General features: G+C 43.2%; 1 protein-coding gene across 7 annotated transcripts in view; it reads left to right on the top strand.

Annotated features, from left to right (window-relative positions):
- The window catches only part of MON2 (MON2 homolog, regulator of endosome-to-Golgi trafficking), a 171524-nt gene that overhangs the window by 98639 nt on the left and 51859 nt on the right, over positions 1-21026 (top strand). For all 7 annotated transcript variants that reach the window (XM_030548859.1, XM_030548858.1, XM_030548857.1 and 4 more), the window contains 4 exons: positions 12741-12903; positions 13464-13757; positions 14892-15090; positions 20066-20688. In XM_030548859.1, the coding sequence (XP_030404719.1) occupies positions 12741-12903; positions 13464-13757; positions 14892-15090; positions 20066-20688 (1279 nt within the window). The remainder of the gene's footprint in view (positions 1-12740; positions 12904-13463; positions 13758-14891; positions 15091-20065; positions 20689-21026) is intronic.

Here is a 21026-nt window from a genome sequence, read left to right as displayed (position 1 = left end):
CATTGTGAGAGAGACAAAAATATGGTTCAGTAATTTGATCCAATATTGAAATTACAAAAGAAAATTAGAACAGGAGTACATGTGGCACCTTAGAGACTAACAAATTTATTTGAGCATAAGCTTTCGTGGGCTACAGCCTACTTCGAGTGCTTGCTTATACCCATTCCGTTCTAGGTGTGTGTGTGCGCCCATGTGCACAGTCATTAGAGATTTTTGCCTTAGTGGTATCCAGATGGTCGTGCCATGCTCATGTGTTGATATATTAGGTGCTGCCGACCCTATGGCCTCTCAGTTCCTTCTTACCGCCTGGGACAGTTGGTCAGAGCGCCTTGTCTTGCATCGCAAGAGCATTAGCGGTTCTTCACAGCCCATTGTCTGTCTGTCTTTGTATATAGTTTGTAGGTACTTAGTGTGACCAAGTTCCAAGCCTGTATTGGTGGGTCCTGCGCTACTGGGCAGATTCAGTGGCCTCAGAAACTCAGTAAGGCCCCAGTACGACCTCCTTTTCTCATTGTAGTGGCAAGAGTAACTCAGTAGGCAAGAGCCTATTGAGTTACTTTCATCACTGGCCAGTATGGGAGATGGAAAGGGGGAATACCACACAGTCTCTGTTGCTCCATAGAGCTCAGTAGACACAGTTCATCCCCCTGCCTGGACCGAGTCCTGCTTCCTTTCTCCAGGGGATCTCTAGAGTATGGCGGGGGGAGAACCCGGGCCCACCCTCTACTCCGGCCTCCAGCCCAGGGACCCTAATGGTAGCGGCTCTTGGAGGCTTTCCTTTCATCACTGACCCTGCTTTGATTCCCTGGGCCACTTCCCCTCATGGTTCCCCTTTTCCTAGCTTCACCCTTACTTCAGGATTCAGGAATGCTTCCTCTCCTCCAGTTCTTTTCACCTCAGCTCCCCAGAGGCCACTGGAAGGAGAGCTTTTAAACAGTATAAGTGGGACTGTGATTGGTTCCAGCTGTTTCCATTAGCCTAATGGCCTTAACTGGTTAATTGGTGTCCGGTGTCTTAATTGGTCTAGAGTAGCCTTTGTTTGGCTATCCAGAGAACAGGGACCTGCTCATTCTGAAGGCTGATATCCCTGCCTTCCACCACTCTCATGTTCTTCTGGTCTGAATCTGTCACATTAGTTAGCAATTAAATTAAGTGTTAGGTTAGTATGTAGTTAGAGTCCCAGCTGGGACTTTACCCCTGAGTGGGACGTGCCCCTTTCTTCCAGCTTCAAACCATGCTTGTCATGCAACAGGCTGATGTGTATTAGTGACCCACGTGCCAGCTGTTTGAAGTGCTTTGGGGAGTCCCATAGGAAGGACAAGTGCAGAATCTGTAAGAGCTTTTGCCCCAGAACCCAGAAGGAGCAGGATATCCACTAGAGGACCCTCCTCATGGAGGTTGCGCTTTGTCCTATGTTGGAGATGTCCCACTCAGATCCCGCACTGCCCACCTCTGCATCGGTGTGGAGCGCAACACCAGCACCATAGATGTGGCAAAAGAAGAGCCCTCTGGTACTGGAGGGGAAAGGGACCTCAGGCAACGGACCTGTGTCAGGCTATGTGCCCTTCATGGGGGTACCACTGAGGTCAGACACCTGAGCCTATCCAGGGATCTGACTCCCAGGAGCAGCAGGAGACCTTGGCTTCTCCTCAGGTCCTTGTTGCCCGAAGTGGCCCCAGCAGGTAAAGAGCAGGTTGGGTGACCGGTACCGCAGACGCTGCACCAGGCACTGGACTTGGTAAGGCCCCAACATCTAAGGGCAAGCCAATCATGGGACCACCTCATGGGGCAGTGAAGCACCCTTGGTCCCCAGACCGCAGGTATAGATCACCGTCTCTGCGGCCTAGGACCCTGACACCGTGTCTCCAATCCCTGACACCACACTCTCCTGCTACAAGACATGGGACACCAGAGTCTAGGCACTGGTCCCTGTACCACCGATACTAGCAAGCTTCCCATGAAAGATCACTATGGTGCAGGTCACCCTCGCTCAGGTAGTCTCCCAGATGTCAGTCCCCACCGGGGCGGGATCACTCCGTGTCATGGCACCAGTCTCCGGCCCCCGCAGTATTACTAGTCGGGCAGTCACCAATCCTCACCTCACCGGAAGTGGACTAGTGTCAGTTGGCAGACTCAGACCTTGACGGTTCTGCCCTGGTCGCCAGAAGAGCAATGGTTAGACTTGGACTGGGAATTCAACCCCTTTCCAAGGAGGGGTGGTTCACCACTGAGCCGATAACCTGGCACGGCACCTGCAGAGACAGCATGGCAGCAGGGAAGGGGCCTGTTCAATGGCCATACTGGAACTTGTGCAGTGTGTCCATGATGCTGGTCCCATGTTCCCATCAGTCATCCCTGGTGGACTCGGACAAACCACCCCCAGCACTGCTGGCGGTGGAATCGGAATATGGTACCAAATCTGATGTGGAGGCAGTGCATCGAACTCCAGCACCTAAGGAGCCATTCCCAGAGAAGGGGAGGGAGAACACGCCCCTCCCCCAGCAGTGCGCTTGTCATTGTCATCTCCGAACAAGGCAGTGGCAGTCCCTCCTAAACGGGCAGCCCCCCTGCTCCTCCACCATGGCCTGGGTCATGCTGCCCAGCCACTTAGGAGTCCTTAAGATTGCCAAATCACTGTGGCAGACCTCCCCTTCGATTCTGTCTGCTTCTAAGAAGGTGGAAAAGAAATATTACCTCCCCGTGAAAGGGTTTCAATATCTGTATATGTACCCTCCAGCAGCGTCACTGGTCATGTCTGCCATTAATTAAATGGACAGGTAGGGCTAAGTCAGTGGTACACTGAAAAACAGACACCAAGAGGCTGGACAAAGCCCTGGTGGGGATGATTTAGTTGGTATTGGCCTTACTTTGAGCAGGGGGCTGGACTAGGTGATCTGCTGAGGTGTCTTCCAACCCTGATATTCTATGATTCTATAGACTTGCTTGGCAGAAAGATTTATTCGATGGCAAGCCTGCAATTTTGGATGCCTAACCAGTAGGCCCTGTTAAGCACGTACAATTTTAACCTGTTGGACTCCCTTAACAAATTCAAGGAGGCCCTCCCACAGGACCGAGCTCAGGAGTTCACCGCTTTATTGGATGAAGGCACAGTGGCAGCAAGGGGGGTCCTTCAAATGGCCTGTCACACTGCTGACTCAGTGACCAGTGTTCACCTCTGTGCTGGCCATGAGGTGTAACTCCTGGTTGCAGTCCTCCGGGTTATCCCAGGAGACGCAGGCCACTATACAGGACCTCCTGTTCGAAGGGGATGGGCTCTTCTCCAAGCTCATGGACTTGAGACTCCATGGCCTTGAAGACTCCCATGCCACCCTCCACTTCTTGGGACTTCATACTCCTTAGCAGGCCAGGAACTGTTCTGCCCTCTGCCTCCACAGTCTAGGTCCTTGGGGACTCCCCGGCTGAGCACCTACAGGAGAAAGGATAGAGACAAGGGGTCTAAGCGGCAACATCCATTGTCTTCCCATTCGTCTTCTCAGCCTGGCCCAAGGAAGCCAGAAGCAGTCATGCTGAGGTTGCACTCGAGGACAACACCCCAGTCACCTCCCAGGATCCACACTTCCACAATTTCCTCTACTGTCTTTGCCGCTTCTGGTCGGCCTGGTCTCAGCTGACCTTGGACCGTTGGGGGCTCAAAGTAATATCCTCAGCTTACACCTTGCAGTTTATGGCTGACCCTCCTTTCCACCCCCTTCCCAGTCCGTCTTCATAGACCCTTCTCACGAGCAACTCCTAGTCCAAGAAGTCGAGAACCTCCTGTGCCTGGAGGTGATGGAGGAGGTCCCTCAAGACATGAAAGGAAAAGAGGTTCTGCTCCCGCTACTTCCTAAGCCCAAAAAGCAATAGGGGGCCTCAGTTCCATTTTGGACTTGCGTCGTCTCAACAAGTCTCTCAAAAAGTTGAAGTTTCGCATGGTCTTCCTGGTCTCCATCATCCTCTGTCTGGATCTGGAAGACTGGTACGCTGCCCTCGACCTGAAAACTGCATATTTCCATTTTCCCAGGGCACAGGTGCTTCCTTTGTTTTACTCTAGGCCAGCGCCATTTCCAATTCATGGCATTGCCATTCGGTCTCCTGTCAGCCCCAAGAGTGTTCAAGAAGTGCATAACACTAGTGGCTGCTTACCTGAGGCGCTGGGGTGTTCAAATTTACCCATATCTTGATGATTGGCTAATAAAGGGTTGGTCTCGGGTTCCAGTGTGACAGTATCGCGATCCCATTTGTTCTACGTGTCTCGACCTGAAGTTGTAAATAAATGAGAAAAAGTCAACCTTAATTCTGGTACAAAGCATAGAGTTCATTGGAGTGGTCCTCGACTCTGCTCAGGCCAGAGCCTTCCTCCCCAAGGCTCAGTTCCAAGACATGGTGGACCTCATCTCGTGCATGCAAGCCCATCTTCTTACTACCGCTCACATGTGCCTGCACTTGTTGAGCCACATGATGACTTGCACTTACATGGCTTGCCATATGTGGCTCCGCCTCAGGCCCCTGCACAGGTGGCTGGCATTGGTCTACATCCCAAACAGACACAGCCTGAACAATGTGGTCAGGGTCCTGGACCACATAGTGTCGTCACTCACCTGGTTGCAGAGTCCTGTACTGGTGTTGGAGGGAGTTCCCTTTGCGGCTCTATCCACATCGGTGACCCTCATCTCCGTTGCCTTAGATCTGGGGTGGGAAGCCCACCTGGGCAGTGTCAGCATGCAGCATCATTAGTTGAGTCCCTACATATCAACATCAGGGAGCTCAGAGCAGCTCGCCTGGGCTGCCAAGCCTTCTTACCTCACTTAAAAACAGAGTAGTCCAGGTCCTGATGGACAATACAGCAGCTGTGTTCTATATCAAGCAGTGTGGAGCCACACCATCTGCCCTTTACGAGGAAGCCCTCAAGGTCTGGAACTACTGTGTACAAAACGGCATCCATCTCGTAGCCACTCACCTTCCTAGGGCTAGGAATGCTTTGGCAGATCACCTCAGTAGGACCTTCCCATCTCACTACGAGTGGTCCCTCCACCCGGAAGCGTTCAGTTCCATCTTCCAGAGGTTGAGGGATTCCCCAGAACCTGTTCGCATCCAGGCAGAACAGGAAATGCCATGTTTTCGGCTCAATTCGGGAAATCGACAGACTTCCAGTTCAACTTTTTTCTGCTCCAATGGTTGGAGGCTTTGTTATATGCTTTCCTTTCACTGCTGCTGATTCACATAGTCCTGATGAAAATCAAGCAGAGCCCACTGGCTCAAGGTCCTGGGTAGCCAGAAGGATTCCAGGTGCAATCTGGGGAGTGGGCTAACTTTCCATATCTTTGCTTCCAGAGTCTGTTTGTGTGCAATTTTAACAACGATTTTTTCACTTAACAAATTTTGTCTCACCGTGCTGGAGACATACTGCATCCATTTATATCGATAGGTATCAAACAATGATTTTTTTCCTTTGCTTTAACAGATGCATTAAAACTTTAATATTTTCTGATATTACCCAAAACATCTTTTGTTCTAAACATCTACTTTTCAGTACATTCCATAGCTATTGCAGTATGGTTTTTTTTTTACTTTCATTTGTTCTGTAGCTGGTATTAGCTTTTTAGATTTTCTGAAAGACAAAAATAACATTTTTCTACCCCTTTTGGGGTGGCATTGATTATTGCCTAAAGATTCCTTTCTTTTACAAATACCGTTGCTGATTGGGGAATTACCTCCATATTTTCCTGTGTTTTTTGTTTTGTAGGCAGGCCAGGTTTTAATGGCTTCTACTTTTTAAGGATTTGGGGGAAATTATTCCACTGTTCAGTTATTAAATTCATGAGGTGGTATACCTCAGTTTTTCCTCTTATATAGCAGACCAAGTTTGTAATGTTTTTCCTGCAGTGTTAAGCTTTAAGTTTATTCACAGGTAATAGCTGAGAAGCATCATTACCATATTACCTTAAAGGATTTTTCCAAAAATCATACACATTATACATTGTTACAAGGGTATTTACTAACATTCAATTTATTTCAGTGTTTAATATTAACAATAACATTAATGTTAAATCTATTAAAGGTATCTTGTTATACCATGTCTTTTATTTAGGCAATTTGTTTGCTGACCAGGTATGTTCTCTATTTGCAGCTTCTTTTGTGCTGGCAGTTGTCACTTTTCTTTATCAGTTAGGTAATTTGCATCCACACAGGCTTGGCTTTTGGATTCAAAGCCGTCAGCAGAGCTCAGAGACTCTGGGCTTGTCTACATCACAAAGTTGCAGCGCTGGTGAGGGGGTTACAGCGCTGCAACTTAGGAGGTGTACACATCTGCAGGGCATCACCAGCGCTGCAACTCCCTGTTTGCAGCGCTGGCCGTACTCCCGTTTTGTCTCGGGTGTAGAGGATCCAGCGCTGGTGATCCAGCGCTGGTAATCAAGTGTAGACACTTACCAGCGCTTTTCTTGACCTCCGTGGAATAAGCAGGTATCCCAGCATACCTGAGGATACCTCTCTGGTAATCAAGCAGGTCTCCTTCCCCGCGGTTTGCTCCGGTGTTCTCCGAATCCCCCCCCCAAGCGGGTCTCCTTCCCTGCGGTTTGCAGGGGGGTTCGGGGAACGCGAGAGCAAACCGCGGGGAAGCAGGTCTCCTTCCCCGCGGTTTGCAGGGGGGTTCGGGGAACGCGAGAGCAAACCGCGGGGAAGCAGGTCTCCTTCCCCGCGGTTTGCTCTCGCGTTCCCCGAACCCCCGTGCAAGCAGATCTCCTTCCCCGCGGTTTGCAGGGGGGTTCGGGGAACGCGAGAGCAAACCGCGGGGAAGGAGACCTGCTTGCACGGGGGTTCGGGGAACGCGAGAGCAAACCGCGGGGAAGGAGACCTGCTTGCACGGGGGTTCGGGGAACGCGAGAGCAAACCGCGGGGAAGGAGACCTGCTTGCACGGGGGTTCAGGGAACGCGAGAGCAAACCGCGGGGAAGGAGACCTGCTTCCCCGCGGTTTGCTCTCGCGTTCCCCGAATCCCCCTTGAAGCCGCCCAACAGCGCTGCAGTGTGGCCACATCTAACACCACTTGCAGCGCTGGTTGCTGTAAGTGTGGCCACTCTGCAGCGCTGGCCCTATACAGCTGTACTAATACAGCTGTAACAACCAGCGCTGCAAAATTGTAGATGTAGACATACCCTCTGTCTTAACACACAGGGATCTGAAAAAAAAAACACAGCCTATTGCGGGTCTTTTTGGAGCCCTAATAAGATTTTAATTCAGCTGCACATTTCATTTGCATTTCTTTTACCCCTTTCTACAATATACACTGCACATGTCCTAGGGAAAATGCACATTCCTTCCATACTATAACTTTTTTTAAAACATTAGCCATATCAATTTTTACATAAGGTATAACTGATTATTTTGTTCTTACAGAGTTTTTAAGTACCCTTATCAAAGTGACAGTCTGATTACAGAGAGCCATTTTAAGGCTCAGTGTTTTTAACATTGCTTCTTTTTGTTTTGTGCACCTCACCTCTGCTGTTGCTTCTGGGTCACTGTTAATTTCTTATTCTTTCACTACAGCTCTTATCTGCTATTGTTACCAAAAAAAAAAACAACCAAACAAACAAAAAGACTCCAGAATCTCTCCCTATTCTCCTGATTTGGACTGCCCTGCTGCAGCCATGACTTGGTCTTTATTTAAAAACATTTTAAATTTTGTAAAGACTCAAGTTACCCCTTAAGGGTTAAATGCTAAATCCCAAAGCCAAACAGCACAATTACCTGTGTCTTGCAGAAAGGTCTGTTGGTTTTGCAGCTATGAATTAAAGAGTCAACTGAATTTTTAGTGGCATTAAAAACAAAAACAAAACCAATTTATCTTACACCTACAAAACAGGAGTTTTACAAACCAGATGTGCTGGTTTAGATTCTTAGAAATTTACATATTTTCGCAGACAAATAGATACATACTCATTTTCTTTTCCTTAACATTCCTTTACACTGCTTTGTTTTTACATAGCTGTATATATATTTGGATTATTTACAAGTGCACTTTTGGAAAAGGGCCCATTTTCCCTTCAGAATGGCTGCAAAGAAACCCAGAATTCTCTCTTTAATGTGGTCCTTTTTAACATTTTCACAAAGTTTAACTGCTTAATTCTCTCCAGCCTCTGTAGAGTTAACTTTTTACTCTCTTTCCTTAAATCACTTGTTTATCTCCCAAAATGACACCTTTATCACCTCAGATTTCACCATTTTAGGTATTGTTCCAGGGGTTCATGTCTGCACTTACTGCTTTTCTTACTCCTGACACTATGCCATTAGGGCTTCCAGCCTGTTTTTCAGTTTCTTTATCTGTTGCTTGCCTGCTTGTCTAGGCCCGATCCTGCTTTTTTCAATGAACCGTTTATGAGTGATATTATGGTCACTTCACAATTTTGAATGAAATGTTTAAGAAAAAGGACCAGGCATGGTGGGGTCTAGTTGAGGAGCCCACCATCCTTGCTGAATTGGTAGTGGAACACTTAAAGAATCAGTTTCTGAGGCAGACGACAAAGGGGAACAAAACAAGGGGCTTTTTGTCCTTTTTACAATAAGATGGGAGTATGAAGAGGGTTGGGATCAATCCAGGGTTTGGAGAACGGGGTAAAGGGGAGTGCTCGGTCTGGTTGTGGGAGAGGGGGCTTTTAATAAAGCTTGTAACTTATTTGAATATTTGAGAGAGGCGAGTTTTGATTTTATCCACCTACAATTTGCCTCTTCCCACCACTGCATGAAACAATTAATCTCTCCTTTAGCCAATTTAGTTTTAGGCTGGCCAAGTTTGTCCTTTAAGACGTCCACTAGGTCTTTGTTTCAAGATTTTAACAATGGCCACTGAGTTATGGGATCCCCCTGAGTTAGCCTAGACCATTTTTCCAGTAATTTACAGGAGTCCGGACCCATCCTAAAATACATAAATGAGCCAGCATTCCTTTAGGGAACTGCCCCGACTTAGACGTCTGGTTACCCATACAGGAGGACTTCACACACCAATCCCACAAGAAGGAAATTCGGGTTCATCAGAGCGATGCCTGGTGCAACACACAAAAGGAGCCCACAGGCTACTGCCTCAATCGCCCTTGATTTCACACCAAGGGTTTTACCCAAGGTGCAGTGCGGCTGCGATTGTGCAGATTCCACTCACTCAGACCAGGGGACAGGAACCCTTGGTCAGCCGATCCCTGGACGGAGACGGCACCCAGACTCAAACACTCAACAGGAGAACAGATAGACACAGAGACAGGACAGTCCTCAGTCCAGACAAAACACAGAAATAATTACCTGACCAGATTCCTGATGTGAGATCCTGGGATCCCTACCAGAACAGAGTTGGGAAGCAACAGGTTCGATGGTGTAGACTTCACTGTGGTTGTTCGCCTTTCCGTTCAGGTGGAGGACCGCTCGGGCCAAATGCCCAGGTGCTGGCTGCCACGGTCGTCCTACAAAAATGGTCAGGAATCACACGGCCCTAGTGAAGACGGTTGCCATCTCGGTGTGACCTGCCAAATTGTCAAAGTTAGACTCGGGACTCACAGTTTGTCAGACCACTCTGTTTTATTAGCACAGCGCTCTGCTAATAACACCCAGATAATGTGAGCACGATGCAAGACACAAACTGTCTTATTTATACAGATATAAGGGCGAGAACTTAACAAGATAACAAAGGAAGCAGAATCTGATAAGTTTACCTGGGCTGGACATGCATATCTTATTTCCTTACTAACTATTACCCATCTTCTGTTAATGTTTTGCCATTAGCACCATTGTTTATGCCTAATCTTTCTTTTCCTGGCACCTGTATTTCAACATTTTTTATTTCTGCTTAAAGGTACCTGCAACATTTCTTTAATCCATTCTTATTTTTACAATATAATTCACTCTACTTTCACACCAGCACTGATTCGGCACGCTGCTGGAGCTCTCAGTGGCTGCTCCGTTATAGTTGCTACTCAGGCCTGACCTGCTGTCCCAGTACCACAGCAGTCTTCTGCATTTGAACCTGGCAGCGCCTAACTGCTTGGCTGCTGCATGGTTAAATGCAGAGGAGCAGGAATGCTCAGCCACTGTCCAACAGGAAGCAGAAAGCCCTCCATCAGAATGACCTACCTGGCCTAATGGAAGTGGTTTGCTTGTTGGACCTCGGATAAAGGTATTCGACATGAGTGGGCCTTGCTGCAGTTGGTCCTGGACTGCATCTGGAGCTCCAAGGCCTGTCCCTTTCAACTATCAAAGTCCACTTGGCCGCTATTTCGGCTTTCCATCCACTGCTTGAGGGGAGGTTGGTTTTTGCCCAGGACATGACTGCCAGGTTCCTCAAGGGCCTCTACCCACACATCAGGGACCCTGTTCCAGAATGGGACCTGAATCTTGTAACCGCCCAGTCAAACAGGGCGTAAGCCTCCTCAGCAACATTCCTAGCCTATCCAGGACATCTGTAGAGTGGCCACCTGGTCGTTCGTCCACACATTCTCGTCTCTTTATGCACTTACCCAGCAGGCCCAGGACGATGCTGGCTTCTGTAGAGCAGTGTTACAAGCCACAAGACTCTGAACCCAGCTCTGAGGATACTGCTTGTGAATCACCTAGAATGGAATTGACATGAGCAAGCATTCAAAGGAGAAACGATTACCTACCTTTTGTAACTTGTTCTTCGAGATATGTTGCTCGTGTCTGTTCCATTACCCGCCCTCCTACCCCTCTGTCGGAGTTACTGGCAAGAAGGAACTGAGAGGTCATAGGTCAGCACCTAATATACCAACTCATGAACGCAGCACTCAAGGGGATGGTACAGACGACCCTACAGATACCGCTAAGGCAAAAGTCTCCAATGACTGTGCATGCGGGTGCACACACACCTAGAATGGAATGGACATGAGCAAGACATCTTGAAGAGGAACAGTTACAAAAGATAGGTAACTGTTTTTTCTCTTACTTGTAGAGCCTAGTATCTGAAAACAAACATTTTTTCACAGGGCTCAGCTAATATAGAACTGATGCTCCTCTATTCAGACTCTGGACCTTTTCTGAATTTATGTTCTGGATTGATCCATGCTTCTATAATCCAAGCGTGGTGAACTCTGGGTCAAATACTAGGGAAGCTCCAGAGTGAAGCTTGATTACAACTGTATATAACTTACATAGGTTATATGTAGGTTATATGTGCTTTGTGCTACAGGACTCTTCTATTTGATTTGCAGTATTTGCACGGAATACAGATGAATTTCCAAAGTAACCCTCTGAATATTAAAAGTGGAAATTATATGATTCACTTTCCTTTTCTTAGGAATCCTGTACCAGTCTCTACCATAAGACAGTTACACACACAATTAGCTGTTTCAAGTGTCTTTTTACTGAATAACACTCCAAAGATAAACTATTACAGCACAGCAGTTACAGCGCACCCTCACTAGACTAATCACTAATTAGAGAGTTATTTTCCTTTAAAATGAAGCATATAACACTGGCCTAAATCCTAAAATATATTTATATTTAAACCTCGCAGAAAATGCAATCATGGGGACTTCTGGCAATCAGAGATAATCTGGTATTATAGGTATTATATTAACAATTAGATAAAACAGTTGTATCGCATAACCAGTTGTTTCAGCATCCACAATACAGAGTGCACCCACAACTTGAAATAAGAAAAAAAAACTGACAATTTCTGTAGCTGTTAGGCTAAAATGATGTCTTTGATTTAGTGATGTAGTTCAGCTCACAAAGGAGTTGACTCCAGTCCGCGATTCCTCTTGTATGGAGTTTTCTAATCTCAATCCCACTGACATCTGTAAAATTACAGGAAACTTTATTTAGAGCCAATCCATAGATTGTCTGGGTTACCCTGCCAGCTCCATCTTCTTCCTGCAAGGCTGAGCTGGATCTGATTGGACTAGATCTTCCAGCTTCTAACTAAGGGCATATGTGTGTATGTGCAGAAATGTCTGCCCTTAACAAAGACTTCCACATCAGCTTCAAAACAGCTACTGTACATGGATAACAACTTCTGCACACTTTCTAGTGTGCTGAAGTAGCATCTACTTGTTTGAAGCCACTCAAGTTTCTGTACGACCATTTCGTCTTTTAATGTTTCCATGTCAACTCAGAGCAAGTGAAAACAGCAGTTTTAATTATAGCAATAATGTTTTTGGTTTAACCGTGTAAAATGAAAAGAGAAGAAAGAGGGTTACATGTTAGACACTGTCTCCTGCTACATCCAGTTGCTTAGCTGCATCCTGTCATGCATTTTTGGTTTCTTCCTTTCCTGCCACTTTCTGCAGGCCAGTTCGGTCTTGCCACCTAATTTAGGGTTTATATTGCCAAGGATAAAGACGTATTTTAGAATGTTAGCTAACAAGTTCTAAAACTCCATTTAGACAAGCAAGTTGTACCTCAGCATGTGAAAGCTGGCAGAGTTGGGGGAGCCTGTGCTTCAGTTGGTCTAGCCAACGTGCTAAAGTACAACTTGCCTTCTCTGCATTAGAATTTAGAATGTGCTAGCTAACACATTCTTAAGAACAACAAACCAAAAAAAAGTCCACACCAAACACAAAACCCACAAACATCTTTTTTCCCCAGTTGGGACAAATCCTAAATGTATTTCAAATTTTGCTTGAATCTAGAGCAAGTGTGTAAATCCGATTATTCTTCTGTAGTAATGTTGCATCCTGGTGCATAATAGAATAATTTGTACCCTCTTAAAAAAAATAACATGTACCTTATTTCAATTTCCTCAAGAGAGTCCTTAATACGAACTGCATTCCAGTGTCTTCAGCTGGTTGTGACAGACTTCCTACCAACCGTGCCATGCACTTGCCTACAAATAGTTGTTGAAGTTGCAGGAAGCTTTGGACTTCACAATCAAGAACTAAACATTAGCCTAACATCAATTGGTTTACTGGTGAGTTTCATTTGCATTCATAATGAGGATTAGTGTGGCTTTTATTTAATTAATCTTGTTAATGCTAGTTAATGTCTAGACTGTTATCCCGATAAAGGCTGGAAACTGCATGTCATTCTCTCATAAAACTCCCACTGAAGTCAACGTAAATGTACTGATAAGAATTTGTCTTTAAGTAAATTATTATTGAAACAAACATGATTATGTAAAATGAATGGTATTGCAGAGAGATGACGATTATCAACATTTTTAGTAGAAACATTATAGATTTTAATAATCCTTTTCTGATGCTTCAGTTTGTATATATTTGTGTCTTGAGAGCCTAAAAACTGAAGATTGGAAATAAATATAGTTCTTGATAATCGGTTTGTAAGAATAATTAAATGTAATCCTTCTCTAATCAGTAGAGCTGAGAGTTGCTTAGGACATATTTTGCAGTACACTTTAAAATGGGCAAATTAGAAACACTGCTCCTTCACAATCAGAGCAATTATCAATGTGTATTTAAATATTTTATTTTTCCATACATAAAATGTGTTCCTACATTTCTTTGTTTGTAGTGGAATATTTCAGATTATTTCTTCCAAAGAGGTGAAACCATTGAAAAAGAGCTGAACAAAGAGGAAGCAGTATTGCAGAAGCAGGCAGAAGAGAAGGGAGTGTTGTTAAACCGTCCTTTCCACCCAGCACCACCATTTGACTGCCTTTGGCTCTGTCTCTATGCCAAGCTGGGGGAACTCTGTGTAGATCCACGACCTGCAGTTAGAAAGAGTGCTGGACAGACATTGTTTTCTACAATTGGTGCCCATGGAACTTTACTTCAACATTCAACATGGCACACAGTTATATGGAAGGTACTGAGCAAAAAACTGCTGTAGAATACAACATCCACATTTTGGTAGTCTCTGTCTCTTACACATGCTTATTGTAATACCAGTTTTAATTTTTATAGGATTTTTAAAGATAATATATTATTTACACACACACAGTAACTAGGAACTATTTTATCTTAAACGTTCTTAGAGCTTCCAGATGGTTTCTTTTTCCTTCTGTGCTGCCCCTAGGCTAGCTTATCACCATTTTTACATCATCTTGATTTCCCTTCTCTACACAAATGTGCTCATGAAATTGAGACCAGTATTTCAGTTTGTATCCTCTGGTCTTGGACTGTTGTATTGCTCATTCTTACTCTCTCCACACAGATAGATGCATGATTCCTTTGCATAAAATTTTGGTGCCCTTTGTGAGAGTAGCATAGCCATCAAAGACCCAGTCTTCCTTCTACCTCAGATAGAAAGGAAGACCTGGATCTTGTTTCTACCTGGAAAAAATTAAAGCAACTTCCTTTTCCTGGGGAAGAGCACATGGAAGAAAGTAATTCCTTATCCATGTGACTGGGATGATCTAACAAGAGGCTTAGCTTTTCTGCCACTTCTGTTTCTGACCCTTTCCAGCCAATCAAGCCTATGTATGAAAATCCTTTTGCCTAGAACCTGGGCAGACTGCTTGTCCCTTGTGGGACTCATGTTCCACTATGATCATACCTAGCTTGATTCTGCTGTCTCACATTCCATCTGCATGGCACTTCAGACCTATTGGTCTCTTGACATCAGCCAATCTAAAAGAGAGACAAAAGCTACTACGGAGGCACTTCATAGGTTTCTCAGATTTTCTCTGGGAATGGAGCATTGTCAGTGTGTTGGTCTTTTATTAGCACTAAGGATATTTTCAAAGTTTCTGATCATGGTAATGGTGGCCCTTCATCTCAAGATCCATATGCCAGCCTATCCAATCAGCTGGCTGATTCAGGTACCCTCACCACAGGTGCTGGGAAGGCTGGGTGAAACAGAGGAATCCTTCAGGTGCCTTCTGGAATTTAACAGGGAAAGGGAGAAAATGTGTGCTATTTTATGATTTCCTTGTTACATTTACCTGAGTTGAAATATGTGACTGAAATAATCAATGCATCCTTTTTCTGAATATCGTAGGTTCTGTTTCACCTGTTGGATAGGGTTAGAGAGTCTTCCACAACAGCTGACAAAGAGAAGATTGAATCAGGAGGAGGCAATATTCTCATTCATCATTCAAGGGATACAGCAGAGAAACAATGGGCTGAGACATGGGTATTAACATTGGCGGGAGTAGCGAGAATATTCAACACTAGGAGATACTTACTACAACCTTTAGGTAGGCTCTCTTAATGTTTAAGAACTGTTTGTTGTTTGTTTGGTTTTTTTTACTAATAAAACTGGCTCAGACAATTTCAATGCTAGCAGTTGGCTCACTGGATCCCAGTTCTGTCAAATGTAGCAATTCAAATATTTAATTTTATTGCCAGATGTTGTAATATAACTTTTAATTTGTTTTGTGATAAGTTTTTTTTTTTTTTTTTTTTTTTTTTTTTTGTTAGATCACTGGCAAAGTGTTTAATCTCACAGCTATATATTCTATAGTATGTGCTTTGAAAAGTGATAGCTGTTGTGGAGCCTGCAATCTCAGGTGCTCAGAATTAGAATTCTTAAATACCAAGTGCGGCTACATTTGATGTTAATTCTATTATTCCTGACTCCAGATGTCAAATATTTGTTAAAATCATAATTTTGTAAGCATTTCTTGAATCCTTGCCAAAAATGCTGGGTTTTCCCCTCATTTGCTGAGAGAGAATGCCTAACACAAAAAACATGTTCTGTAGTCTCAAACTATTAACGGGCCCTGATATTTTAACATTTATATATAGGTTTCCTTCATGTGAGCATCTGAGTGAACTTATTAATGGAGGGGAAAAAATTGAGTGTCTTGAGGGGTCCACTAGCGCAGTCAATGATGTACATAATTTAAAAAAAGGAACAAGGGAAATTTATTAAGGAAAAAAATTAAGACTCATTATGAAGTGGAAGAAATTGAAGATTACACTCTTTCAAGTGATTCCTCTTCCTCTTTATCCATCCACTTTCCCTCTTATGTTGTTTTAGTTCAAAATATTTGATTGGCATCTCTTCACTAACTGAAATTAATAGTGGCAAGTCCATCAGTTCTTTTTTCCTTCTAAATCTTTCCTTTTCTCTCCCCTCATCATTCTTTTTGTTTCTTCTCGTATGTTTGCTATTCTCCTTTTTTTTTTTTTTTTTTTTTACCTTCTCTTCTCTCTCTTTTCTCTCTGCTTCTTCACCCTCCTTGTAGCTCTCTCTGGCATTCCTTACTTATTCTCCTCTCCCTTTTTATAACAACTTACCATTTCGGAATTTGCAAAGTTATTAGTATATAAAATAGGATTAATTAGCAAGTGCTGACACTGCTTGAACTGTACAACCATGTGTAACATACATGAGTTTACAGTCTAACATAGACAAAATATTTCAGCTGAGTTAGGCTTGTACTGAGAGGAGTTCTAAGTTAATGAATTGCAAAAGGAACTTCATTTTCTAAGTACTGTAAAGTGTGAAATGATATCTCTTAAATACATTCAAAATGGAAAAACGACAGATTTAAGGAAGTATATAGTTGGTGAAAAGTAATTTCAAGCTGTATTGATGAATTTTTGCCATCTACTTGGTCACATTGCCATGACAGGCTGTGAGAAAAGGGAAAAGAAAAGAAAAGTAAAATTAATATTTGATCTGCTTGTTTCCTTTTAATTAATTTTAATTGAATGTACCAGGCTTTGACTACATGTGATATTCTACAGTTCTGGTACAGTAGAAATAGTCATTTGAATAAATGTGATGAAATAACTTCATACTTCATAGCACACCTTTTATGATCATTTTCTAGTCATGGATTTAAGCTACCTAAAACCAGATTTAAGGTTGCATACATACTAGTGATTTATAAGTAAAAACGTTGCAGGAATATTGTAATTAAAACAACCCCAAACATTGCAAACGCTGAAAATTCAGAGTTAAGTTTAAAATTAACAGAAATCCATGCATGTTAAGCAGTAGAAAGGTACAGTTAAGGCACCCAAACAACCTTCACTTCCTTCTGTAGTGACAAAAATTGAAAATCTTAATGTGTCCTTAAAAGTCAGTGTAATCCATGACTACAAACAGTATTATGTACTACCAGAATTGTCTTACTGGGTTACTGAATGATATCACTACAGGTTGGAATTAAAGTTGTTTAGGTACCATAACTGCGCGTTTTACCCTCTCTCTTGCCTCTTACTTTCCATTATGCTCACCGTCCCACTTTCCTCCTTTGCTTTTCCCCCAAATGTCCTTTGCACATCACCTCATGCGTTTCTACTTCTGGTCCTTCCTGTTGAATAGATCTGGTGCAATGTATAGTCTTTTAAAAGAAATATTTAGGATTAATAGTCATTGTGTCATTATTGTTCATAACAGAGTTTCTTCATTTAGCTATATATGTTTTGAAGAGGATGCTAAATTTCTTCAAAGATCAATTTTTGTTATGAATTCAAGAAAATTAACTAATTTACTTGTAAATTCCCTGAAAATTCATTCTGTACTGAAAGATTGAATGCTGCAATTTAGAGGAGGGTACACTGTTCCTTCATTACAAAGTGATTGCAACCCTTCTTAAAATGCCAAACTCAACCTTAACTGTGTAACTGTGAATAGAACTTCCGTAATAAGTATGATGGTTTAACTCTCATCCTTTGAAAGGAGATCTGTGGTTTTGTCATGGAGAATTTTTGGGAAAGAGCGTGGTAACAATGACCCAATACAGGGAATTAAAGTTATGGACATGTTCTATAGTAACCACTTATTTAAACTTTGTAGGAAAAAGCCTCTACATTTAGCTTTCCTTTGAGGACACTTCATAACTTCTTGCCTATGTAACTACTTCTCCCTTTACCACCTTGTATTAAAACTCTTATTTTAATTTAATCTTGTTAGGTTTCTTTTATGTGTGTTCATGCTAGTTTTAGGTGCGGTACCTTGCTGCCACATATTTCCTTACCTAGTTGATGTAGACTGGGATTTTCAAAGGAGCCTAAGGGAGTTTGGCACCCAACTTTGAATCTTTTGAAAATTCCTTTCCAATGTCTACAGGCCTCCACTCTGGGCCACTATTCTTGTACTTTTGTCTCAGTTAAGTCTGGCTTCTACTTTCTTGCATTCTAGTAGTTCTGTGCCATAGGAGAATTGGTCTAGAGCATTCTGGCCTCATTTCCCTGCTACAGGATACATAAGGAATTGGAACAAGTGAGTTACTATAGAAAACTGGAAATGGAAGACTAGATGCCGTGTTTAACAGCAGAATTATTATCTCAGTATATTCATTAGCAACCCCCACAATCTTCCCGTAGTTCCCATTTCATTTACTAAATTGTTTTGTTAATCCAAGAAACCATTTTAGGTATTTCCATTAATTTCCAATTTAGTGATTGTGCTTCTAGTTGACATAATTAAGTTAGAGAGTAGTGCCTATCTCTCTTAAATAACTCCCTCAGCATACCTATGACTCAATGAAGATATAATTATCATGGAATTTTGTTTCATTCAGAGAACCATAGGAGCATATTGAATGGCTAGGGATCTGATCCTGCGTCCTTTATATACAGTTAACTCCTGTTGAAATCAACAGACATCTGGGCTTCAGCTTGTTGCCTGCAGGGATTAGAAAGGAATTTTTTCCTCTGATGCACGATGGCCAGATACATTGTGTGTGGGGAGGCGGGTAGGGAGGTTCTGGCTTTCTCTGAAGCATCAGAGATTGTCGACAGCTGGAGACAGGACACTGAGTGGGGTGGACCAGTACTCTGAGATAGGATTATCTGTACTATTTCATAGATGCCTGGCTGGTATATCTTGCTCACATTTTCAGGGCCAAACTGATGACCAGTTTTTGAGTTGGGATGGAATTTTCCTTCAGGTCAGATTGATAGGGACCTTGGAGTTTATTCAACTTTCTTCTGCAGTATGGGGCATGTATCGCCTCCTGCAATATGTACATATCTCAACTAATCAGTTTCCTGCCATTGTAGGGGCCTTGCATGTTCTCTGCAACAAGTTTAGAGCTTATGTACTCTACAAATGCTTTGCTGGTATAGTTACACTAGCAGAGCCCCTTAGTGAGATGCATCTTGCAGAAGGAGTTTTTCTGCTGGCATAGCTAAACCATCTCCACAAACAACATGAGCTATACCAGTAGAAGCCCTCTTCTGCAAACATAACTACGTCTACACTGTGGGGTTTTCTGGCATAGCTGTGCTGGCTATGGGTAAGGCTACGATTTGGTCACGGAACCTCTGTGACTTCAGCCCTGGCGGCTAGGAGCTGCAGGATCCCAAAGCCCCCTGAAGTGGCAGGAAGCTGTGCGGTACCCACGCTGCCTAACACAGTGGTGCCCCCAAGCTCCAAGCCGTCACGGGCAGGGCGAGTACCTTGTAGCTCCCCAGCTGCAGGTGGGGGAGGAGGGGGCGATGACACTGAAATGCTTTAATCTAACTAAAATAATTGGGCACAGTATAGGATTATCGGGGTGAAATTTAATGGTCTGAGATGTGCAGAAGGTCAGACTAGATGATCTATTCTAATAGTCCCTTCTGGCCTTTGACCCTATGAAAACGATGGTATGCATAATGCTAACAGGATCAGTTCCACTATTCAAGATAAAGAGAATGCATTTCCAGTCATGTGGTGCAACATGTAGGTAGCAGATTTGGTATAAACCAGCGATACTCAGACTGAGGCTCACAAGCCACAAATGGTTCTTTAATGTGTCTCCTGCAACTCTCTGTAGCACACATTAAACATGTGATTTAATTATTAACCAATCTAAATTATTAACCAGTAAGGATGGTTTTACTATGTTGTTAACCAATTAATTTATCAACTTGCACTAAGATATTAACTTATTTGCTGTGAGAATAATACCTTCCTTCGAAAGGTAAACCTATATAGGAAGGTGGTATTCTCACAGCAAAAAAATATATATATATATAATATATAATAGCTAGTACTATTGCAAATTAAAGAATGAACTCGCATTACTGTGGCCCTTTTGCTAAGTTGGCTCCAGAACCACTGAGGTCTGTGTCACTGGTGTAATGCATTTTTTTTTTCACAAGCCAATTCTTTCAGAAAGCAGTTGAAGGGAGGTACCTTCCCCCTCCTCCAACTCCTGTGAAATGAAGGGGCAACAACAAAAAAAAATCCTCAAACTGATTTACCTTTTTTTTTTTTTTTTTAAATAGGAGATTTTTCCAAAGCCTGGGATGTTCTTCTTGATCACATCCAGTCTGCAGCACTCAGCAAAAACAATGAAGTTTCCTTGGCTGCTCTGAAAAGTTTTCAGGAAATTTTACAAATTGTGTCTCCTGTCCGAGACTCAGAGAAACCTGATACGCCACCTGCTATTAATGTGCCTGCCCTCCTAGGGGCAATGACTGCTACTGGTCTGGGCAGATCATTCATGAGAACTGACTCTATAGGAGAAAGAATTGGAAGATATAATGAATCTGAGCCACCTATAATAACAGATGAGATTGAAGATTTAAATCTTTGGTGGGCTGCCTGGAACACCTGGTATAGGATTGGCTCAGAAAGTACAAAGCCTCCAATTACTTGTGAGAAATTGACTTTCATACCCAGCCAACCTTTTCTCACAGCTTTAATTCAGATATTCCCAGCTCTCTACCAACACATCAAAACTGGTTTCAGCATGGATGATCTCCAAAAGCTTGGTGTCATTTTACATGGTGCTGTTTCAGTTCCAATCAGTTCTGATGCTTCCCCTTTCATCCTGCCATCTTATACTGAAGCAGTTTTGACAAGTTTGCAGGAAGCAGTGCTTACCGCTTTAGATGTCTTACAAAAGGTAATATAATAATACAGCTTTAGATGTCCTTTGAAAGGTGAACCATACTATGTAGTGGTTCTTTTGCTTTGCCACCTGCACTATGTTGAGTTAAATTAACCTTAGTTGCCTAGTTACTTCTGGGTTAGTAATGTACTATTCTTCTGTAAAAGATAATTTTGCTTCTTTTGAAGAACAATCAGAACCAGAAGCTCACCTTGTCTCCTGTCCCTACTACACTAAGCTTCTTGCCATTCAGCAGCTCTATATTGACATGAATCGTGTAATCTTGAATAAAATCTCTTCTGTATCACTGTGAAAATACTTAATATTCAGTACTGCATGTTCAATAATTTGCT

This window comes from Gopherus evgoodei, chromosome 1 (genome assembly GCF_007399415.2).
Source record: "Gopherus evgoodei ecotype Sinaloan lineage chromosome 1, rGopEvg1_v1.p, whole genome shotgun sequence".
In the NCBI taxonomy this organism is placed as follows: domain Eukaryota; kingdom Metazoa; phylum Chordata; order Testudines; family Testudinidae; genus Gopherus; species Gopherus evgoodei.
This window is presented reverse-complemented; position numbering and strand designations above follow the sequence as displayed.